Source organism: Mycteria americana, chromosome 4 (assembly GCF_035582795.1).
Source record: "Mycteria americana isolate JAX WOST 10 ecotype Jacksonville Zoo and Gardens chromosome 4, USCA_MyAme_1.0, whole genome shotgun sequence".
Lineage (NCBI taxonomy): Eukaryota > Metazoa > Chordata > Aves > Ciconiiformes > Ciconiidae > Mycteria > Mycteria americana.
This window is the reverse complement of record NC_134368.1, coordinates 34,693,596-34,717,845: the sequence shown is the minus strand read 5'-3', so window position 1 is coordinate 34,717,845 and position 24,250 is coordinate 34,693,596. Positions and strand designations below refer to the sequence as shown.

At 36.0% G+C, this 24,250-nt stretch overlaps 1 protein-coding gene across 3 annotated transcripts in view; it reads right to left on the bottom strand.

Moving 5' to 3' along the window:
• Positions 1 to 2,446: 2,446 nt before the first annotated feature.
• SLC7A2 (solute carrier family 7 member 2) overlaps positions 2,447 to 24,250 on the bottom strand; it is a 61,736-nt gene continuing 39,932 nt past the window's right edge. For 2 of the 3 annotated variants that reach the window (XM_075500153.1, XM_075500154.1), the window contains exons 3-12: positions 23,774 to 23,929; positions 20,295 to 20,460; positions 19,591 to 19,727; positions 18,687 to 18,909; positions 16,020 to 16,159; positions 12,061 to 12,163; positions 10,639 to 10,838; positions 10,155 to 10,321; positions 9,069 to 9,177; positions 2,447 to 8,476 (exon numbers count right to left, since the gene is read on the bottom strand). In XM_075500153.1, coding sequence (XP_075356268.1) covers positions 8,289 to 8,476; positions 9,069 to 9,177; positions 10,155 to 10,321; positions 10,639 to 10,838; positions 12,061 to 12,163; positions 16,020 to 16,159; positions 18,687 to 18,909; positions 19,591 to 19,727; positions 20,295 to 20,460; positions 23,774 to 23,929 — 1,589 coding nt within the window. In that variant the 3' untranslated portion in view covers positions 2,447 to 8,288. Of the gene's footprint in view, positions 8,477 to 9,068; positions 9,178 to 10,154; positions 10,322 to 10,638; positions 10,839 to 12,060; positions 12,164 to 15,474; positions 15,612 to 16,019; positions 16,160 to 18,686; positions 18,910 to 19,590; positions 19,728 to 20,294; positions 20,461 to 23,773; positions 23,930 to 24,250 lie in introns of all 3 variants that reach the window. The other variant, XM_075500155.1, reaches the window with a different exon arrangement.

The window sequence follows — 24,250 nt, the reverse complement described above, 5'->3', positions numbered from 1 at the left end:
CAAAGGTAGATGCAGAGCAAAGTGAAGACACTGGACTGGGAGGAGGAAAAATAATGACTGTCAAAGGTCACAGGCAGACCCCATAGTAGACAAGATCGCGGTTCAATGTGAATCGGGAATGGTGTCCCTGGCCACAGCTCCAGGGCCAGAGTAAATGTGGAAGCAGAGGGATGTACAGATCTTAAAGGAAGTCTAGGCTTTGTCTGCATCCATAAAAAAAAAATTTAAAGGATATACATAATGCTCCCCTGCCCTCATAAATACATACACATGTAGAGTTCAGAGGCCTACTTCCCTGAGCCTGCTCTGATACTTCACCCTGGGCTATCTGGTTAGTGGTAAAGCAGCCAGCAGGGCCCAGGTGTGGAGTAAAATGATGAAATTTCATTATTTCTTTTTCATTTTACAGCCCTATTACAGTTCTGCCTAGAATGTCTTAGGGGTTTTATGCAATGACCTGAGTATACATCAGCATACCCTAAACATTTTGTCCATTTCCTGTAACAGATTAAGAAAAATGGTGGTTTTGTTGCTACATGGTATTTTAAAAGATTATTCCCCCCTTTAAATAGTTAGAATACCACCAAGTATTATATTCTGAAAAGGTTACCAGTCTTTGTTTTAGAGGAAATGAATCTCGGAGATAACTCAGAACAGTTGTGTAATATAAACTGCAAATTTGCATTGGAAACATTCACAGCTCCTGCTGCTGCTGAGGAGTGGGGTTTTTTCTCTCATCTGCAAAACTGCTAGTTGCAATTCTTATGTGCCTTCCTAGGTCAAATTTCCCTTTTCCTTTCATACACAGGGTAGGCCAATGATCTAATGGTGACTGAGCTCCAAATACTAGTATATTTTGGAAAATATGGTAATAGCATTTGGAAATAACAGGCTGCATTAATTTTAAGACATATTTAATGTCCTGGTTTTGGCTGGGATAGAGTTCATTTTCTTCCTAGTAGCTGGTATAGTGCTGTGTTTTGGATTTAGTATGAGAATAATATTGATAACACACTGATGTTGCAGTTGTTGCTAAGTGGTGCTTACACTAAATCAAGGATTTTTCAGCTTCCCATGCTCTGCCGGGTGCACAAGAAACTGGGAGGGGGCACAGCCAGGATAGTTGATCCAAACTGGCCAAAGGGCTATTCCATACCATATGACGTCATGCTTAGCATAGAAACCGGGGGGAGTTGGCTGGGGGGAGTGATTGCTGCTCGGGGACTGGCTGGGCATCGGTCGGCGGGTGGTGAGCGGTTGTATCACTGGTTTTTTTTTTTTTCCCCTGGGTTTTGTTCATCTCTCTTGTTGTTTTCCTTCTCATTACAATTTATTTTTTTGTTGTTGTTGTTTTTCCAATTATTAAACTGTTCTTATCTCAACCCATGAGTTTTCTTACTTTTGCTCTTCTGATTCTCTCCTGGATCCCACTGCGGGGGGCGGGTGAACCAGCGGCCATGTGGTGCTTAATTACTGACTGGGGCTAAACCACAACATTTAAGCTGACATATACACCTTTTTCCTATATAGATATACAATGAAGAAAGTGATTTTATGAATTTTAAGTTTCCTAGTTTTAAATGGATATGCACAAAAAACTAGTTACATTTTCATTTACAGTCATCAGAAGAACTAATGTAAACCTACATGTAACGACCCCAGTTCTCCACATGAGTAAACTGATAGCTTAAATACATATTTTCAGGTCAATGTGATACTTGCAGAATGACTCTTGTCCTCATTTAAATCAGTGGCCATATTCCCACTGCTTCACGGGACCAAGCTTTTCAAGATCAGTCTTAGTAAATCTGTGTGTATGATAAGGTGATTGTTAATAATCTGAAAAATTTTAAGGAATTACATAAAAGAGTTGCAGTATACCTCAGAAAAAAACCCAAAGTCATAGCTACTCTTAAGTCTGTGAACAAAGATGACTGCCCAAATGTCTTTAAAAACAGTGCCAGATGATAACACACTGGGAGTGTGGTTCTCAGCGTCAAGGCTATTGTTATCCATTGCCCAGACTCAGGCTTTCATTCTCCTGATATACTCACAGTACTGTTCAATGTTGAGGAAGGGAGGTTTTTTGGGGTTTTGTTTTTTGTTTGTTTGTTTTCCAAAAAGGGACAAAGGAGACAACAGTGAGTTTATCCATCCAACTCTGAGGTTGGATGCTGCCAGGACAAGGCTTGGTGCTTCAGAAAGTTGAGCACCATGAACGCCGAGGGCTACTCACTCCCTCTGGAAATCAAACCTAACATCATCTCTGGTTTGGCACTGTAAGACAAAATGCCCAAATCAAAGGGTGTTATTCTCTATTTCAGTGACTTCTTGAGTGCTTGGAAGCAAGTATGAAACAAATGCTGCTACTATCCCCATCTCCAGACCACTGGAAAACACAAGATTTAAACATAAAATATGGTTGGTTTTTTTGCCCTCTATAAAATCCATATGAGCTATCACGTTATTTATTTAAAATGAGTTATGGTTTGTATAATGTCATGACATGAGATATCTGACACACTAATGGTTATCAAGTCACAATATTATTTTAGTGTTTACTAAAACTATAGTGGTGGTTAAAGTTAAAGCTGTTGTATGAGTACATACGAGTGATACTCAGCTTTATTTAAAAAATACGGAACAAATGCACAATGTTATCCCGTGAAGCACATTTTACAGTAAATGAAGAGCAATGTAATTTCCATCAGAATTTGGAACTAAGGTAACTAAAAATATCGCTGATTACAATTCTATTGTAAAAGTGAAAAAACAAGCACCATATTCTTAAATATAAGCATTTTTACATTCATAAAAATTCAAGACTTCATTTTGGTAGAGCACTTTAAAGAAATACAAATTTGTAGTTTAAGTTGCATCATAATCATTCTATCTACATTTTAAATGCTCAGCAGCTTATAATACAGACATAATCACTACAATGTACGTATGAACAAAAGGAAAAGTTAAAATGGGTATGAACACTAATGTTTTTTAAAATGATGCACACATAACTATCTTTAAAGATATGTAACACATATTTCATGCTTTACTTTCTGGTAACACAAAAGAAAAAAGCCCTCCTAAACATTCAAATCCTTTTATCCTTTGTCCTGACTCCAATTAAAGTTGTGCTGGTGAAGCTGGAGTTTACCTGGCACAAGGCTCAATGAAAACATACAAAGACAACACAATTTGTCCAACTGACAATAAAAATAATGATATATATACATATTTCTTTGTAATACATGTCTACGCACAGAAATCCTTTGACTTAGCTAATGTTAAGGAGTTTGATTTCTAAAATCAAATGGAGATGGTAAAGACATTGTATTTATCTTTGGAAAGGTCCAACTATTAAAAATGCAGAGGTCCTCAAAACATATACCAGAAAGAAATACTAAAGGTACAGGAAATTAAAAACAAATACAAAGATCCTACACTATATGAAATACCACCTGATCTTTCTGTAAAATATGTATTTGCCTAACACTGAGTAATCCCAGTGCTTCCAATGAGCGTACTGTAATTTGTACAAACTTCCTGGCAAGTCTAGGAAGAACTGGGGCCCAAGAGCATTAAAAAGTGCTTTTATTTTCTTTTTTATGTAATCAAGTAACACATGCCAGCCATCATGTGAATTAAATTCCTACTGTACAAAATGCACCTCAATGTCAAAGGCATCACACCTGATTAAAACGATTGCACAGTCCCACACAGATTTCCTGCACTGTCATGGATTTCACCCAGGTTGTTCAGCTTTCAAGATGTGCTGAATATCTTGAAAGATGTGCTTACGGCACATCTGATATTGGCACTTATTAAAACCTCCATGAAAACAGTATGCCTTTTATTTCTTAAAAATATATATTTCTTTGCATAAATTTTGGGGGAAAGGTGGCTATACTTGTACATTTATCATCTATTAAAATACAGAATATACATTTAAGCTTCACCAAGTTTTGCCTCTAAATTCATTGTATCATTTGAAGTTTCTGGATGGCATAGTTAAATTCCTAAGTAAGTATATAAGTAATCCTCTATCACTACTATTGACATGTATTACTGATAATTCTCTAACAGCAGGTAATATAAATGGCTTTAACACACGGTGACATAAACATAATATGACAGATTTCAGGAATCTAACTGGCATTTGTTGTGCAGGAAAAAGCATACTATTATTAACAGAATAGTTTTATCCAGGATAACAGACAATGACATCTAAGATACATCATAAAATTTCCTATTGTAGAATTAGGACTGGAATACCACAAGAAAATCACTTCAGTTAACATGAATTATACAGAAATGTTATCTTACCTCTTATCCCTCAGAACAAAAAGATTTATTTGTTCTCCCTTAAATATGCTTTGGCTTACTTTCTTAAAACCAACTAGATAAGAATAATTCCTCTATCTAAAAGCACATACAGAATGTACCAACAAAAATAAAGTTTTTGGATGATTTTTTTCTACAAAGGAAGAAAAAAACAATAAGCTACCTCTAATAATAGATAATTTGTATTAACACATACCATTATTATTTGCACAGAACAATTTACAATATCAACAACTATGTTAAAAAATAACAACGATTTAATTCCGCTGGACTTGTGCTTTCAGCTGCTCTCTCAGCAAATACGGACATACAGCAAACGCGAGAACAAAACCAGGATTTGTTTCATACATGGCTCCTGTACAAGGACTAGCGGGGCTGTCCTTCACATGGCCTGCTCCTGCAAAGTCCCACTAAAGCATCTGGAATTTCAAGATTGCATATACAAATGCATACCAAAATTAGCATAAATATCTTACTTCTGGCTTGTTGTGTTCTTACTCAGCTGCTGACTACTAATGACTTTATCTATACACACATATAAATAAGCTTAGCGCAGTTGAAGCAACCAAGAATACAATGACTTTCCTTTAATTTCATTAGATATGAGATATAAATCTCATTAGTTAAGTGTATAGTTCCTGTGCCGCAGCTGCTCCCATCTCCCTTAGCAACATTAGTACAGGCACATTCTTTTATTTTTATATAATTAATTTCTCTAACAAAGGGGGAGGCATATTCATACAAATGAAAGGGCAAACTGTCAATATACAAAGTGCTGACACATCCATTAGGTAAATAAGCTGGAAAATTCATTTTCTCTATCTCCAGAAGCCTTAGCTAACACCTGCTTTAGTCAGAAGTTTATTATATTGACAGTATCCCTTCAAAGGAAAATTCCAGTGCAGTATAGAAATTATTTTAATCAGTACATCAAAATCACTATGGGCTAATGTCAGACAGATGCAAACATATAGACAGGCGTGCACACATACGTTCTATATGATGGCCTTGGGAGGGAATGGGATCTTCCTTGCACATCACAGAACAGCAGCAGTTTGCATCTTGGGAGCCTGGCTTGCCTGCTCTGTGGCATCAGCAACCATAGAAAAAAGTAAGTCTCTGCTTCTCACACACCGAGATGTGTAAGGAATTTGAAAAGAGCTGTGTTTCACTGTAGGCTTGTAAAGACATCATGCAAAAGCTTTGCCTGAGCACTGCTGACTCGCTCCCACAGCAATGGCATTTTTTGCAGCTGAGGATTTAAGAGTACTGGGCAAGACAGGTTAAGAATGTCCTCTGAAAGTATAACCACTGAAGAAGCCATGCTCTTGACAGAGTTGCAGCTGATCAGGAAAAGCATCGGCTTCTCTATTTCAAATACTTGGGGGATTAAGACCAACACAACACACATTCATTTACTCAATTTTTGGTTACTTATAAATAGAACCTTTGTTTTGACATATCTAAGAATTACTATATTGGATTCCTTTCAAGAGCCTGGAAAGTCTTAAATTTCTAATATTTCAAATAAGAACATATAGTTCTTTTGTCATTTTGGGGATAAAAATGGGCCCCAGTTGAGAAGTACAATTAAAATAGCAGATCCAACTGACATAGCCAGCTCTTTCATTCACTGAATAGAGGTATTGAAAATTATCAGTACATCTAGGAACTGCCCTGAGAATTCCTATCATTCCTATCAACCAAATATTTACTTAGCATAGCATCTACTTGTATTAGTCTAATATGAGATTTGAGTCTTTCTTTAATGGCATTTGTAAAACGATAATGAATTGTGGAAAAAAGTGGCTATAACTTACAATCAATTCTGGATGGATTAGGATATATTACAAAACAGTATCCCATTGCCACCTACCCTATAGTTTCTCCTCATCCTCTGTGTCCCATCCATTTTTAAGGACCACCAGTCGCTAGAACAACGGTCCTTAGGACAACAGCAGTTGCAGTTAGAGGATGTATACGCTGGAACCTCAGTTAAGAGGTGGATGTTTTACCCATTGCATGCCTCTTATTATCAGATTGCTACTCCTAACTCTGAGTAGCCAGTAGAGGCCACTGGTGCAACAGCACACATCTATCCACTCGCTGCTGCCAGCACTGCAGGACCCTCTCCTCCCAGTTCAAGCTGAGAAGAAAGGATCAGGCTGAAAACCTCACACCTGCTCCACGGTGGGATGTCGGCTCATAGCAGGGTTCTCTATCAAGAAGCACTTGTCCTTCTGCCCTTCAACATTTAGGCACGCTACTCTCTTACAACAACAGAAGTCGTTTTAAGATTAAAAAGCGTGAATCTATATTGCTGTGAAAAAGAACAGGAGAGAGAGAGAAGCAGCCTAACTAGTTTATTTTTTTCCTTTTTTTTTTCTTTTTTTGGTGAAATTCCAGCTATTATAAAAAGTAAGGTGCTTTTCACTGTCAACCAACATAGCTCTCACAGGATCTGAAGTTTTTACACCTAACAACAGAGATTAATACCAACGATTTAGTACCGTCAACAGATTGCAACTCTCCATGACAAAGTCCATGACAGTTCTTACTTTAGGGAAGTTATTTTTATAAATACATTCTTGCAAAATAACTTTATATTGTGGAATCCTTCATGGCACTTGAGCCTACTACTTAATGAGAAAAAGTGTTAAAATATCTGGGCACCTTTGACAGGTAACATGACTTTTATGTTGAAAGAAGAACAGTTTGCATTTTCACTAGCTTTAAAATAATTGTTCACCCAGCACTGCTGCAACAATTTGGTTCTTTACATAAATTAGCATTTGGACAGCCTACCCACATGAATGGATTTGTGGATGTAGGCTTGGCTCATGAAAAACTGCTGTGCTAATGTATGTTTAAGGCTTAGTGAAGTGCTGAAATACTGTTTTGACGAGTATTTTTTCCAAAGCCTAGGCTTCTGGTTTTTTAACCTCCCCTTTAATCTGCAAAGGCAGCTGGGATTTTGTGTGTTAATTTTTTTGAGGAGAAGCAATGTGTAACAACTAATCTCAGAAATATGAGCTCTGGCACATGATAAAGGAGAAGAAAGTATAGGAGGAATAAATGAGTAGTAAGGAGGAAAACTTGATGACTGCTGTATGTAAGTACCAAATTATGTAGTCAGGGATAAAATCCTGGCCCTTCTGAAATAAAAAGCACAATACTTGCTAAATCACATACGAATGTCACTGTCAATACTGTGACCAACAGGTTATTTCCCAGATGCTTTTGCAGAAAACAACATAGCTCCTCTTGGGAGTATTGTTTTATACACACAGCATCTCTGAAAGAAAAGGAATTCACATAAGTAGAAATCTTGAATACTATTTAGAGGGACTAAAAGCCTTTGAAGTATCTTTACTGTTTGAGTTTTCCATGACTACTGATTAGTAAAGGTAAGCAATTATTTCTTTTTCTATAAATACATGATCCTCTACTTTTTGCAAAGTATCACATCTGTACAATTACCATTCATTTTGCAAATACTTTCCAGCCCTGTCTGCAATTTATCTCCTGTGAGAATTACTTCTGTAGAAGGAAGAGAGGTATTAGATTGTGACCAACACATGTAACAGAGATAAGGAGAAGGTACGAAAGGCACTTGTGTTCACAATGCAGTGTCAAATATTCAGAACTTCTTGCAGGCAGTTCTACAATTCTTCATATTTTGTGATTGCCAGTGATTTTGGATGACAGTTCAAACAATGCATCCAAATTTTTGCTTGCCAAAGGGTACTTCTCGTTTGTTTTTTAATTTAATCTCCATGCTGTCAGTTCTGAAATGATGAAGATGGATTAGCAGCTTGTCCAAAATATCAGCCAGGCCTTGCAGTAAACACTTTCAAGAGGCACAATGTTGGCAGAAAGCTTTTGAAATTTCAGTCCACAAGTAAAACGTCAATTATAGGTTTAAAAGACTTGTACGTTTGCATAGATTAACATTCACTTGTCCTCTCATGTGCAAGAAATTGATCACTTTCATTTGCATTTTCAGGTTCATCCACTTCTTCCACAGGGTTCTTTTCTTGCAACCCACTATTTTCTGAACAAGAATCGTCATCTCCATCACTACGATGACCTTCAAGACTGTGTCTGATGCCATAAGCAAAGTAAATGAGGAAGCCTTCCAAAAGGAAAAAAAAAGTTAATAGGGTTTTCAGGCAAGTAGTGCATTAAAAAGTAGGTATTACTCTCTGGCTGAACATATTTTCCAAAACAAGTTTCTTCTTCAGGTATCTGAATCAGAGCTCATGATTCAGGTCTTTCCTGTTTCTATGGAAATTCTAGTGCATAATTTTTGCATAATTAAATGTTCTAATAGGTCATGGAAACTACTATCTCTAATTTATGTCTAGATGGAATTAATACAATTTTCCGTATCTTAAAGGAGAATGACTCATATACTGGGAAGAAAGCTGTTACAAACAGGTCTCTGCACAATTTTAGCTATACTTATTAGGAAAAAAAACTTGTGGCTTATTGGAACTAGTCCTCTAACTTTGATTCTTCCTATTACCTCAGAACTGTATTTACAATTTTGACTGCATATAAATACCCCTTCTGAGTCATGCTCTTGTTTTGATCAGAAATATCAGCTGACTTTTAATAAAACACAGACTTTTGTTCAAATTTTTAAAGGAAGAGAATCAAATGTTCTAAGATGGGATTCATGACTCCTAACGTAAGAGGTGACTGAAATGAACAGAAGTACCTACCAAGTGCCATCCAGAAGCTAAACCTGATCCAAGTGTCTCCACTTAATTGTACCATCAAGTAAATATTTACCAGGATACTGAATGATGGCAAAAATGGCAATAGTGGAACCTAAAAGGAAATATTTAATACGTTTGTATTAAATACAATTTCTTGCATGTCACATTTCAGTAATACAACACAAACTAGAGGTGACACATCTAATCACTAAAAGAGAATTGAAAATTTTTTTTAATTGGAATATAGTGAAATTTTCTTTTTCACTGGGTTTAACCACCAGTTTCTACATATCTTAAACTTTTAAAATACATTATGTTTAATATATATTCTCTAAGGCTGTGTAGAAAAACTTTCCAGTTTGTGCTGAACATATACTAATGAATTCCTGTATCTACAGCTTAAAAATATTCTATTTTTATATATATCCCTTCTTTCTGAAATGCTCCCCCAACTCCACCAGATTCCTTGACCTTCATCACTATACTTCATTATTTCCATTAAATACTCTCCATTAAATAACTTATCTTAGAACAAAAGTAAAAGCTCAAAATGAAAGGATTATACTCTGGGAGGTGTGAACTGTATTGTGGTCCAAAGCATTGCACACAACACAGAAAAGTGACTGCACACTAATCAGTTTCTGAATCGTTTTCCAGTTTCCAAGTGCTTAAATTGAGGTCTAAAATTACTTGGGTCTCAGCAAGGTGCACTTTGAGGATACGCCTAAAGGAATACCTAGAAGATCTGTGTTGCCAAATCCACTAGTTGTAATAGCAGCTGTTCACACCAGCATCAGTGGTACATCCATTTTCTGCAGCCATGTTCCTGTGCATGTCACACATTCAATCTGTGGGCAATGAAACCCTTTGCCTAGTCCTGAGAAGATCTGGACTGGACTGCACATGCTGATGATTCAGCCGTGAGCATCTGCTACCCTTACCTTCACCAAAAAACCTGCGATAGTGGCAGTGCAGTAATGAAAGACTGCTTGAAAAAGGACCATCTGTCTCTCTCTCTGCCCCTCTCCCATTTGTTAGAATCCATCCAAACCTCTCATTAGAGAATAACATAGAGAGTATGTTATTCACCATAAAGGCCACTTTCTGCTGGTTCTGAGGCTGCCTTTGGATGAGGAGAATGGTAACTATGAAGGATGCCACCAACACAGCAAGAAGGCCAATACTCCAGGGCTCCAAGTTAGCAATGAAATGAATCCCGTAAGTAGTGAGGATACTCAAGCCACAAACCAAGAAAGCTGTGTGAAAAACAAAATGATGGAAATGGGAAAGAGGTCACTTAATCTCTGCATGGAAGAGGACGTGACTTTTAAGAAGAATGGTAGCAGGTCTTCAGTATGAAATGTTATCATGAAAATGTTTAATTAAAGGAAAATATAGTAGACTACAGATTAGATTCAACAAGAAGTATAAAAGCATTCTGCAGAATGACACATTATGACTGAAAGAAGGCATGTTATCACTGGATTTTTAATTTTGTCTTTAATAAAATCCCATTATTTATGTTAATTAATAAGTTTGAGCATTATGTGAGTTTGGACAGCTGAATACTTACCTAAGAGACCCACTAAAAAGTTAACAGTAGTTGCAGTCTGCTCGGTAGGTAAACTGGATGGATTAATCAGGGCCTGAAGACTGAAGTGATTCTGTTGTATCATATTTATCTGTGATTCACTTACTGCAGATTCAGATGCAGCCAAAGCTGCTTTTTCTGGAGAATATTTTGATTGCTCGTAAGTTAAACTGGGTTGGTACCTATGCATAAAACAAACCGGATAATAAAAACATTAAGTTTACTTTGGGATTTGAAGCAATATGACTTTAGGAATGTATTTAAATACTAAATTCTTTGCAGTGGAGATTTACAATTTCCCAATTTATGACTGCACTGCAACAGCATATATTATTAGTCACTACTGTATATAAACAAACTATGGCAACTCACTGTTGTGCTGGCTTTGTTTGGGGATTTTTGGGGCAGTTTTTTAAGCTACATGAATGCACCAATGGGTCAGATAAATGACCAGTCTCGTACAAAAAGAGGGGACAGGGTCTGGTGGTCAATGGCAGGCAAAGGGTAGGGGTGCTTCTTTCTGACTTGCTTTCTGTATTGTAAGAGGCCTACTAACTGGCATAAACTGAAATTTTACACCTGCTTTGTTAGAATTTAAGTATATTTTTAAAAATACATCTATTAAACAAGTCACTATGGAATAAAATAGTCTTCTCTTTTAAAGTGTAAATTATTGCAACATTGAATTTGAGCTGAATTTAAGCTGTTATACTTTTCAAAGTTAATTACTTAGCTTTAAGTAATAAAGACTGACTTTTTAAGTTAAAAAGAGCAATACATAATAACGTGAGCAGCAGCTACCAATATGTCAATATTATTCCATAGCTTTACAAACAGAACAGATACCAGGGTTTTACTGACAAGTATTTATAATCTCACTCATTGAGAGAGAATATTTGTACTCTCTTCCTGGGCTACCACATCTTGAAACACTTGTCTGGCCTTATGTTTCTGACTAGGGTAATACAAAGCAATGATTTGAACTTGTTCATCCTGTGAACTACCTAGAACATGTACACCTTTCACATATAGCCCCCACAATGTAATAGGCCTGATGTGCGGCATAGATTGTATTCATATCAAAATACCATTCATTGAATTTTGTACACAAGCTTACATCTAGTACCTTTGGGACTAATGCTTGGACCAGTACATCTTCTGGAAAATAAAAGGTGCCTAGATTTCACATGAAGCTTTGACGACTAACTGCTATACTGATATGACAATATATCATTGTTTTCTTTGATGGGTCCCTGCTTCTTAGTAATCATTTATATGCATACAGCTAATTTTTAAACATTTAGCTATCTAGCAAAAAACATACCCGGTAAATGTCACTTCCATTTATATACTGACCAACACAAAATAAAACACTGTAGAATACAAAGGACGTTTTTGACTCACCTAAGAATGAGGACACAGGTTGCCACAAGTGAATAAGCAAGAAGTGTACCAATAGACATCATGTCCACTAAAGCCTTTAGGTCAAACAGAAATGCCATTATAGCTAAAAAAGAAAAGAAAATGCAAAATTTGTATGAGGCTGACATAGAACCATAGAATTGTTTAGGTTGGAAAAGACCTTTAAGATCATCGAGTCCAACCGTAAACGCTAAGATTAAAATTAAGACATATTAAGAGCTAAGATTTTAAAATCTGTCTGCAGTGTAACTTTACATCGTTTTACAGACAGCAATATGAGTGAAATCATGGTAATCCTTAAAAACACATTTTTGAAGTCATCGCCAACATTCCTAGACCTAATTCCCTACAGTTGGGAATCTCATTCATATAGATATGCACTGATGAGCCGTACAGTCATGCTGCATAATCAAGCCATTCATATTGGACTTATTTGGACATAAATATTTGCACACATGGCTTGTTGAATTGGGGCCACATGAAAAATACATTTTTATAGAATAAGGTTCAGATCCTGCATCAGAATCTTACCAAAGCTGAGAGGATGGATTCCACTGCAAGACTGGGAAAAAATGATCTGACCCAGTAAGTCACCAGTATGTAAAATTTCTGCTGAGCTGAGAGACTGCTCTATGTAAAGAAGTTGTCTCTATGAAAGAAGACAACTTTCAGGAGTTGTCTCAAATAAAATAGTTTTGTGGGGTTTTTTAAATTGATTATGTTACTAAAAAGAAGTTAAGTTCAAGTGGCCTTCAGTAAAGGCCAGCAAAATCTCAGAAGAATTAATATTCTTAAGGTCACTGACATCAGAGCGAGAAACTTCCATGATACTAGGAGTAATTCTAGCAGTCTTTGTCTTTATAAAAGCTAATGTCACATTCTTTTGGAGATTCTGGAATGTCTTTTTTTGTCTATGCTGTTTGCGCACAGCCACACGTAGCTCATAAAGAAATTAGCACAAGCCATCACTAAATGAAAGGCTAATGCTAATTGATTTGAAATATATGTGGTCAAAGAAATTTGAAATATATGTGGTCTAAAATATTTGTATTTTATTAACATTATTGAGATGCAGAAAGAAACTAACAATACTTAATCTTTTGAATCACCAGTAATCTCAACATCAAAAGAAACTATTAAACATAGCCTTTATACACTGCATGTATAGGCACACACAAATTTTTCTATATTCAGAAATACTTATATATAATATTTATGTTACATGTTTGTTAATATATTTGTAGACAGGTGTATAAGTGCACAAACACAGAAACACGTATTCCCCTGGTTTTTGATCCTGAAGGAGAAAGCAAAATGTCATTTTCTGAAAACAAGACTGCTGTGTTACAGAAGTTTTATTTCATCTGCGTGTCTCCTGTTCCAATGAAGGAAAGAAGACCATCCTGTTTTCTTTAATGACAGTGGATGTTCCTAAATCCACGAAGTCACTTACAGGGTAGATTTCTGAACAGCTCACTGTTTTGCATGCTCAAAAGAGCATACGTAAGCAAAGCTGAGGAAGAGCAGAACCTACTATAACCTCATGTACAGTAGCTATATTTAATTTTTAATCCTAGCTTTGAAAGGCTACTTTGTAGCCCAGAATATTCTTTTACATTAGAACCAAACTGAAAAATGCCTGTAAGTTTCTGACTAAGAGAAAAAAAGACACAGTATCGCTTTTCCACCTCTCTTAATTCTACTCCAATTGTAAGAAACAACGGTAGATAAATTTATGGTGGAGAAACCTTGGACTGACACCAAAACATTTTGCTATGTGGAGAGTTTCACAATCACATTTACCACATGTGAAAAGGTAAGTCACAGTAATAACATGTGACAATTGCCTCAGCTGTAGGCTTGACCTGGTAACTTTAATTAAGAGGCCAAACATCTAATCTGCTTAACGTTTCTTAAAGCTGTGAAACTATCCATGCTACAAATGCATAGAAAAGTCAGATAATATAAACTGTTGCACACATCCATAACTATTCTGGCAAAACTATTTATGACCACAAGTTACTAAATATGCATCTTTTTAAAAATAGAAGAAGAAATTACTCCTTCTCCAGCAGTAGATAAAGCTGTCTTCAGGTGAGTTGCTGACACACCAAATTCCCCAAACTGTCTAAAAGCAGTCCAAGTGACAGCTGCTGCATAGCTACAGTCAGGGCTGTATAACTATATCAGTCAGTTTACCAGCTGGGTAATAAGGTTTTCTTTCCCCTCATCATTACTGTGATTTCAGAGAAAGATATTCATTTCATCCCACATAACTGCACTTCCAAATTATTATAGGGGAATATGTCAATATTATAAATTCAAATAATATAAAGTCAAAACAATAAAAGTAATTCTAAGCAGGGAAACTGATAATAAGGGAACTGATAATAATGCTTCATGTGGGAACTATCTGGACAATGACTATGCCTTCCTACATTACTGCCAAGTACACGGCACAAGCAGTTCCAGTCTTGTGGCATCTGAGGATGACCCTGACTATAAATAATAATATTTTAGTCTCAGTTCTGAACCTCTTATTTGATATCAATTTTAGCCGGGGTTGCTAAACGTTATAAGGCATGTATTTCATATTTGAATTACTTTTAAGACTTATTTATTTGCCTTTGAGCTAAATACTTCTAGAGCTTCCACTTTTCCTGGGTAATTAGACATCCCACTGAAATGACAATGAAATTTGGGCACAACTACATGTGCCTCTGCAAGAAGTGTTGACAAAAGTGAAACAGTTGTATGTTAAAAATTTCTCTTTGTGAAACATTAAGAGTTGGCAACAGCTCCCAAAATGCTGCTTTGCTAAAATACATGTGGGCATGTATGTGCATACATATACGTGCATACACACATAACCCCCCAACACACGTACATACCCCTCAACCACAATTTGGTAAGCCATTACAAAAACAGAATCCTTTATCTTTAGAAGAAAATTTTAAAATCTTTGTATTTTACACAAAAGTTGATCCTGCTGCAAATGTAGATATTTTTTTCTCATGTCTCATAATAAAAAACGTGACAGTTATTTCCCCCTTATAAATGTGATAAATATATAGGTGTACATCAGACAAGGAAACCCTGTAAGTAAAGCATCAGCCTAAGGGACCCAGATTAAGTAACAAACATATTCACAATACAAGAGGCCAAAATTAGAAAAAAAAAAAAAATCATTTTGAATTCTGTGACATTAAGGACACCACCACCACCATGATTGGCATGATCTGGAGTTCTTACACCCTTTGATTACTCGGTAATTTTATTCCCATTGTACATGCAAGGGAAGTTAACAAGCAGCCCTTTTCAAAAATATAAAGTACCATGCACGTGCATAGAGTGTTTAAATCTCAGTTTTAAGTAACACGGGCTTTGAGAGCTTACCAGAGATGACCCCTGCTGTCAAGGTGGCAGAAACTGGTGCCTGCCTCTTACTCACTTTGGCAAGAAAACTAAAGAGTAAACCATCGCGTGCCATGGCAAACAGAATTCGGGGCAAAGGGAACATAGAGCCGAGAAGACTAGAACAGAAAAATGTATAGTTCAAATACAGGTTATTAAAAGCACAATGCTTTACTGGTAAACCCAACTACACAAAAAGAAAGCTTGGAAGAGTTAATGGGTTTAGGTTTAGTTTTGGTTTAGGCTCTGTCTTGCTGCTCTTGGTTTTTTGTTTGGTTGACTGATGTCCTTGGTTTTGGGTTGTTGTTTATTTTGAACCTAGGCTTTGAAAGCACTTGAGATTAACCAACAAATACAAAATCTGTGGTAGAGAAAAGTTTTACTGGTAGCCTACTTTACCTGGCGACAATCAGATTTGGTCATTTCAGTCCAAAGCAAATCAAAGCTGCACAACAGTGGTTTATTTTCATATATGCAACGTGTTTAGCAGTGCACCTTTCTTTACAAGGATCAACTCTTAGTCTCACCTGCTACTGCACCAGACGATAGAGTAGCAACTAGTGGGGTCTTCGTTTTGGAACTGATTTGAGCTAGACATTTGAAAAGCAACCCATCCTTCGCCATAGCATAGATTACACGTGGCATTGGGAAAATGGATCCAAGAAGACTGAGTAAAAAGCAAACACATGCAACATGGCAAACACAGTTCATGCAGAGTTGTATCATGGACAAGATAAACAATGTTAGGCATGTATAGAAACAAAATTTATGATTGTAAGACAAAACCAGAAAGCCCCATAGCCCAAGACACTACAGATCAGACACAAATAGAAATTTGTTTTTCACTGTAAAGTTGATTGCTTTTTTTTTTTAATTAATTTAGGTAATAGAATTGCTTCATCAGTGAGAATTCAGATTAGCAAAATGGGTCTTGCCATTACTGTAGTTCTTGGGTATTAGTGGACCAGGAACATGTTCCAGGTCACACTAACTATGCAATTAAGCTTTAGTATTCCTGGAGAAAGTCTGTCAGTCAGCAGCAGCAAATCAATAAGCATTAGCAGCATCTCTTACATTCTACATTTCCATGTGAGGCTGCTGTTAACAGTAATTCAAAGTAAGCACCATACAGTTATACTTGGGCACATTATTTCTTTCAATTAAAGCACCTCTAGCCAAGCTTCATTAAGATTGTTTCTTTTTTTTTTTTTTTAAGTAAAGCTAATTCATTTAGATTTGTTATTAGCAGAACACAGAAAGCTTTTAAATTGTTGATAACTTGAAGCTCTTTTTAAACATACTTCTTAAATTAGGTCGTTTCTTTCCCTCAAAGCGAAATAATTGCAATTAAGAAAACCAAAACCATTGAAAGGACAAAAGGCAAAATCATAGCCTGTATAACCTCTGCAGCAAGCACACCAGGTGAATGGTTGCCTTTCTTGCTTTAGGGAATGGACTAGATCACTTACAGAAGGCACAGCTTTTACATACCACAGATGCTAAGTACCTCCAGTAATGCTCGTGAGACACAAGCATTAAGGTAGACACACGAGAGAAGTTTCACTGCACGTGAACTGATTTTGATGTATGAATGTCCCCTCCAAAAAAGAATGTTTCCTAAATCAGAGTGACAATTGATTTTTCAAATAGGGATACTGGTAAAATCCACTGCCAATTCTTTTGCTGTTGTGGCTTTGTAAAATTTATTTATCCTACCCCTCTTTAAGTACATTAATATAAATAACAGAAATATTAACAAACATCTTCACCCTGAGGAAACAAGTTCATGACATAACATAGTAAGAGATAACTATATGGACCAAAAGCAATGTTCCCAACTTTTTTTCATAATTATACCTCTAAACTGAGGAATATGAAATACAATTTCCTTTGCTTTGTTCTAAACTAACACCAGTCAGACTGAAAGATTAACCTCTCCATATGAGTAAATATAATTCTTCAGAATACACTGGTAAAAGAGACCAGCAGTTCAAATTTCTGAAAAAGCGTTTTACCATCTCACTTCATTTTGTTTTCCAGTATTAATTTCTTTAAGCTAGTTTCTGCTTATATATCACTTTTACTATTTATCAATATAGAGGAAAAATTCAGTAAAACCCTCCAAAATGAGGGGACCATGACAACTAGATAGAAAATAACTATAATCCCAGAATGAACTTGTAACTATAACATTCTTCAGTCAGCCCTACAATTCTTTTAACGTCATTTTGGAACTATTTCCTTTTTCTATCCCCTTCTACATCAAAATATTCCTTTCCTTTCAATCATTGTCCACAGTCAGCGTGCTCATCTTCTTCAGGCTAATGCTTACAGGGTTATCTCAGAGTACTGTTAGCATTAGTGCTTAAACAGGCATGTCGTTTTCCTTTGTGGAAAGGCAGCTAGTATTCTGTACCACTGAAGCTCACGTAAATGACTCCTTACCTACATAAACTTAGGTACAAGATCGGCATCAGCATCTTTCTATCCCTAAATTCAACTATCAAGCAATGTTCTATCCTATGAAAGTTTTTATACCACATTACAATTGGGGTGTAATATATATGAACAGATACTAATATATCTCATGCCCTCCCTGATCTTATTAATCAAAATAAGACGTTAAGTTAAGGTTACATCCACAGTTTCACAAAGGGGAATAAATGATCATATTTTCACAGCTATAATCTACATCTCAAATACCCACACAGAAATCACAGGAAAGGATGATGTCAGAAGACAGACTGGCTACTGGAGGAAAACAGGGACAGGCAATGAAGATAAGACGTGGAGCTAATTAATCATCTCTTCAATTTTGCCTGCAAATACACAGAGCCCATAAAGCTGCTGAGTCATTGGGAGTGGACAGCAAGAAAGGACAAAATGGGTGAGGCTTATTTTATCAGTTAATAAAGATAACATGCAGGTCATATGTCTGAAAATACATATTTTAATTTAAAAAATTGGGGTAATAAGCCAAAGAGGTATAGTTCAATAACAATAGTTTAAAAAAGGAACTTAAATTAATCCACCTACTGTGATCAAGATCTGATTAAGTCTAAAACATGCTTACAATACTTATTGCTAATCCTTTGATGAACTGAGCCTTCAAAATGAACGCATGAACATATATTTAAATGTCATATATTATCCATCAGCTTTTCCCAATAAAATTAGTATTTCAATGTCTTTACCTTGTGGACAAAGCACAGAGGGATCCCACTGCTACAACATATTTCGCAGGACCCCATCCAACATATTCAAATGCTACTGGCAGAGGACTTTTCTCATCTAGTAGATAGTATGGCATCATAAGTGTCAGTGCAGCTGAAACCCCAAAATAGGCCATGAAGCAGACAAGCAGGGACACCACAATTCCTATGGGTATGGCCTTCTGAGGGTTCTTGACCTCTTCTCCTGAAAAAAGGAAAAAAAAATGCCCCACCAAAAATTCTTACTCATTTCCACCTTCAGCTTTAAAAGATAACATCAAAGACAAATCATTTGTTAATCTAAGCCATGGGAATCATATTTGTAATAGAAGTTTTAAAAATCTGTATAAAATAAGCTTAGTGACACAGAACAAAACTCCGTATTTTCTTGACAGAAATAGCATTAAAAAATAGAGGTAAACTAAAGGGCATAAAATACATTCTATATTTAGAGTACTCAAAGCCCATCATTTCTAGTTATTTACCTGCAATTTATAAGTTCGGTGCGCTCATTCCCTATCAGCCATATACAAGCCAGCCTTTAGGAGAGATACCTCATCTCAGAGAATTGTAAAAGTAAGCAGGTGATTAACATGATTTGGGCAGAAAAAAATGTATACTAAGCACTTCCAAGACTTAGAAGGCAACAATTTATTTTTTTAGAACAGGAATAAAATAAGTAATATCTCCTCCTTCCTCCCAAAACGATAGCCACATTCAGGAATGAACTCAGACTCATTCTACATGGACTGAAGGAGGTTTAGGAGAAAGCAAAGGATGAACAGTAGACAGATTGTTATGTTGTTTGTGTGGGTATTTTTTTACAAAAAAAGCATGTTATATGTATATACTTATACACATATACACACACATATAAATACTATACCAGTTGTTGCAATGCAGTCAAATCCAACAAAAGCATAAAAACAGGTTGCAGCACCAGCCAATGTTCCTGTGAAACCATATGGCATAAAGCCACCACTCCCATATATACTTGTCACATTCTCACAGGATGAGCAATTCCTACAAAGAACAAAAATACACCAGAAAAATAACTTATTATTATTATTATTATTGGTAGGACAAACACATGCATCCTTCTCCCCTACCACTCTGGAAAAACATGTTAAAATGCTTTTGTCAAGACAGAGTTCTGCTTTACAAAACTGCATGAGAAGACATTTTTATGTCCAAGCTTGTAAAAAAGACAAAAATAACAGTAAATGGAAGAATATCTGAATCAAGTAACTGTCATCTTACTGACTTTGCAGTTTGTGGCAAAACATATTAAAACACTAATGGTGTAGGCAACTCTTGCTGTCATACTCACATACTGCAGTTAATACATTACTTAAGGACGAGGAGCCAATAACCTCTCAAATGGCTACAGACAAGAGTATTGAAATAAGATGGGGTTTTTTTTAAGGAAACTACAAACAAGAAAATAAACCCCAATTTTTAAGGGAATAAAAAGTTTATCATTCCCAGCGACAGAGCTATCAGTTGATACAATACCTGCAATACCACAAAAGCAAGTATAACAGAAAATTGCTTGGAATATGAGCAAGTAAACGGATTTAAAAAAATTACTCTGTTATTGCAGTAAGGTTTATGAGATATTCTTCACTTATTTTCCAGTTGTCAGCATCTCCTTTCACAAAACCAGAAATCATAACGAAGAGTAGGACCAAGATGTTAATAGCAGTGAAAATTTTATTCACCCATGCAGATTCTTTTACTCCAAAAGATAAGAGACCTATAAAATAAAAATATTTTATAGATGTGAATGGTCCCTTAAACTAATAAAATGGCATTTTAAAGAAGATATACATGTAAGTAGTGTGAATAATATTAAAAAAACAGCACTAGATTTTATACTTTTAAAAAGTGGTTGCAGAAATTTACTTGACTCTTTGACAGCATGGTGATAGGCAAGTGTATTGGAAACCACAAAACAGGAAGCTTCTTTAATTGTATTCTTTAAGTATTTAAAAGTACTTTGAGCAATTATTACTTTTCTGAGATTCCAATTCATATCTCTATTTTATGCGATGGAGCAAAAATAGGTACAAGAATTCTATGCTTAGCAAAAACAGATTGGTAGAATCTATTCCTTACAGAACAATTAGTAATTAGATTATTAAAATAATCAAAACTATTAGATTAATAACGTATTCTGTTCACTCTAAGTTTTTCAGGGCATATCCATCACAGAGGAAGAGTCCCATTTCCTAGCTCATTAATAAAACCTTTAAAAGAAATGCATGCCTCCTGTTCATAAACACTGATTCACAGAGATTCTAGAAAAAAGTCTGATACAAAATACACATGCCTTAAGTTTCAGAGTAGTGCATTTAAACAATTTGAAAGTTATTCCATCAGGATCCTACTGTGTCATTAGATTTGTAACAACTGTAAGTGTACTAACAGTTTTATGGAAGAGCAGGCAGTGAGCAGATCAGGAAAAATTAAATAAATTGGGAAAGCTTCCACAGGTTCTTTGCACTCTAAGCATTTCCACTAATATCACATACATGCTTTCCCTCATTATTTAGAGATTAAGTCTGAAAATTTTAAGCCTCTCAAGATAATGTCTAAAAAATTTCTGACTCCGCTAATGATACATTTGCTATCTTATCATAACTCAGAAGTTATCATATGAGCGACTCAAGTTTTCTTCACCAATGGCATTTTTATTGGAAACAGGTATATGCTTGCTTTAGCTTAGTTTTTCCCAAGGAGGCAGTGTCTCAATCAGCCTAATGCAGTATGAAACATAGTATGTACATTTTTTTAAGTTGTTTCTGTAGGGAAAAAAAACCACAAGCCAGATTTCTGTGGACTTTCCCTTGTACTTAGCACATAACATTTGCTGTAAAACATCATCTGCTACTCCTATGATTCAGCTTTGCGCAGCTCAGAATCCAATTACTCAGTCTACACAGCCCTGAGCCATCCCCACTGCCCCTCCTCTCAGCAGCGGTGAATTCCACCCAGTTAATTCACTGGTGGTTTGGCTGAGAGACCTAGAGAGGTAATTTGCAGCACAAGCGCAAGAGAAGTGAAGAAGGAATGATGGTGAGGAAGAAAAGACAGGACAAATGAAAACTCAGGAGCAGTGGAGAACCACAGAAGAAACATTTCCTCTTCTATCAAGAATCTCTGCTACTGCTGTTAGGAAGCAGCAATGGCAATGGAGAAAACAGATATAAGATGGCAGCGTCTACACTAGCATTTTATAGTTTGGTTTCTGGGGTGCTCTGCTTTTCAAAAGGTTGTTTTTTCCTCCTTCCTTTGGAGGAGGTGAAAATTAAAGGTCCATTCCAGCTATACCAAATTAAATCCCATCACTCCTGAAGACATAAGGGTCTGAACTGGTCCTACAGGCAACTTTGAACCACAAGCCTGGCAAGATGCTGGACTAAACCTTGCCTAGTAAACTCCCTGATATTCCTAAGTGCAGATGCAGGGGCCTCAGCACCAACTGTTAATGCTGATAATTCACAAAGTAGGTTCTGTTTGCAAGCATGACATTCTTCTCAATCTCAAGGCATTTATTTTTAAAACTTCTACAAAATTAATGCATTTGAATAACATTCTACCTGTAAAATTGTACAGTTAACTTCCTCAAGATTCCACTCTACTTTTGCTACTTTCTTGTGGCTTACATTAGTGACCATATGACAACCACCTCAAAAATTTTGGGTAAAATTTCAGGTAAAATTTCTGGAAGTATGGGTGTTGAGTCAGCTTGGGAATACCTACACTGCAATGTGACTCACAGTGTAGGTACATCCTAAATCTTTTAAATAATGTAGGTCTCAAACATTTTTCAATTAGGGACTTCAGCACGTTACATATTTTTTGTTCTCTGCTTTCTTCTAGTAAAACAAACAAAACCAAAAGAGGCAGAAGGAGGAAATTAATTGAAGATAGAAGCACAGCCATAAATTAAGGCTCACTACTGTAGGAACTCATGGTTTTATGTACAGAGACCTAATAAAAGCTTAGGATGCACTGGCCACTCGTTCTAGCATTAGGAGTTGAATGGAAATGTTTTCCCAAGTAGTGAGTCCAAAAAAGCTCCTTGTAACAGAATAAGAGAACAGATTACACCCATATAACTTATCAGTTTCACTTTCCAGAGAAGAAGAGCTCCTGCTTTTATTTGATCTAAAGAGAGATGGAACACAACAAATACTTGAGATATGGGTAAGACATCTACTGAATACGGAAATGCTTCTAGTTCTGGCTGAAAACAAACTATACACTTTAAAATACACATACTGCTTCCTGCTCTCCTGGTGGCAGTAAGAATGTTTCCTTGTGGAAAGCAATTGCTAAATGCAAACATGCAAATAAGTTGCAGTATTTTTGAGCTTTCCAATCCTTCAAAAAGCTGGTGTCAATTTTTGTGATTTAAAAACATGATACGTGAGTAAAGATATAAAAGAAACAGAACTGAGTGGAGTAGTCATGAAAGGTTTACTCAGGTTTCAAACCAGTCTGTTGGGCCGTGCCAGTACCTTGGAGTGCCCTTTAGCTCAAACCAGTTCTAGGCTAGACAACTCTTTTGAAGACTTAAAAAGGGGAAAGTTATTTTATACTGAATAAGTTAACAAATTAGAGGGGAAAAAAACCCTTACAAATACCCACTACATACACAATATGTGATTTAAGGGGAGCATAGCACATTACCAAACTACCGAGCTTAACCTCAAGGTCCCTCTGAAAGCATTTACCAGTGATAAAGCCATAAAAACCACACAAAACTGTATAATTTTCCTGTTATCACCAATATGCATCATTGGTTTTATAAAAAAGTACTGACAAGTGATTATTTCATGTCTCAGCTTAAAAAAAAAATATTCTTCTGAATATTAGCTGAAAATTAGATTATATAAATTCAATTCCCAGATTCATTGTGCCAATACACATATGCACATCTAAACATCTAGGACATTATAAAAGTATTTCTGATAAAACACAAACTACAATTTAGCATTTCTGTCTGTAAGAAACACTCTGACATCCCAGCCACCATAAATGAAGCCATCTATGGGTCTTACCTGATAAAAGCAATATAAGGAATACAGCAAAGAAGTCAGGATACTCTGCTAGCCCAGAGTAATTCATTTTGAAGTAGGTTCTGAAGAAATGACCAATCTGTTTTCCAAGAAGTTCATCAAAGGTGCCACTCCAGGCTCTTGCTACGCTTGATGTACCTTCATAAAATATATGCATGTTTAGGGTTTTGCATACATACGAGGATACAGTACTTCTACTGAAAAAGAAATAAAACTAAGCATGTCGCTACTTGCATTTTAAAAAGAAGAGCTTGTGCTAAAACTGATTTTTTTTGCCAAGGGCTTTTAACATTATAGACTTTTTCTACATGATAACATATTCTAAATGATAACATATTGCTCTACAACTAAAATATACAAATTTGTACCTCATTTATTCCCAAAATATTGCAGAAATTATTTCTGTATCATTTATATTTTATGTCATCCTGGAAGACACTTATTTCTAAAGTTACAATA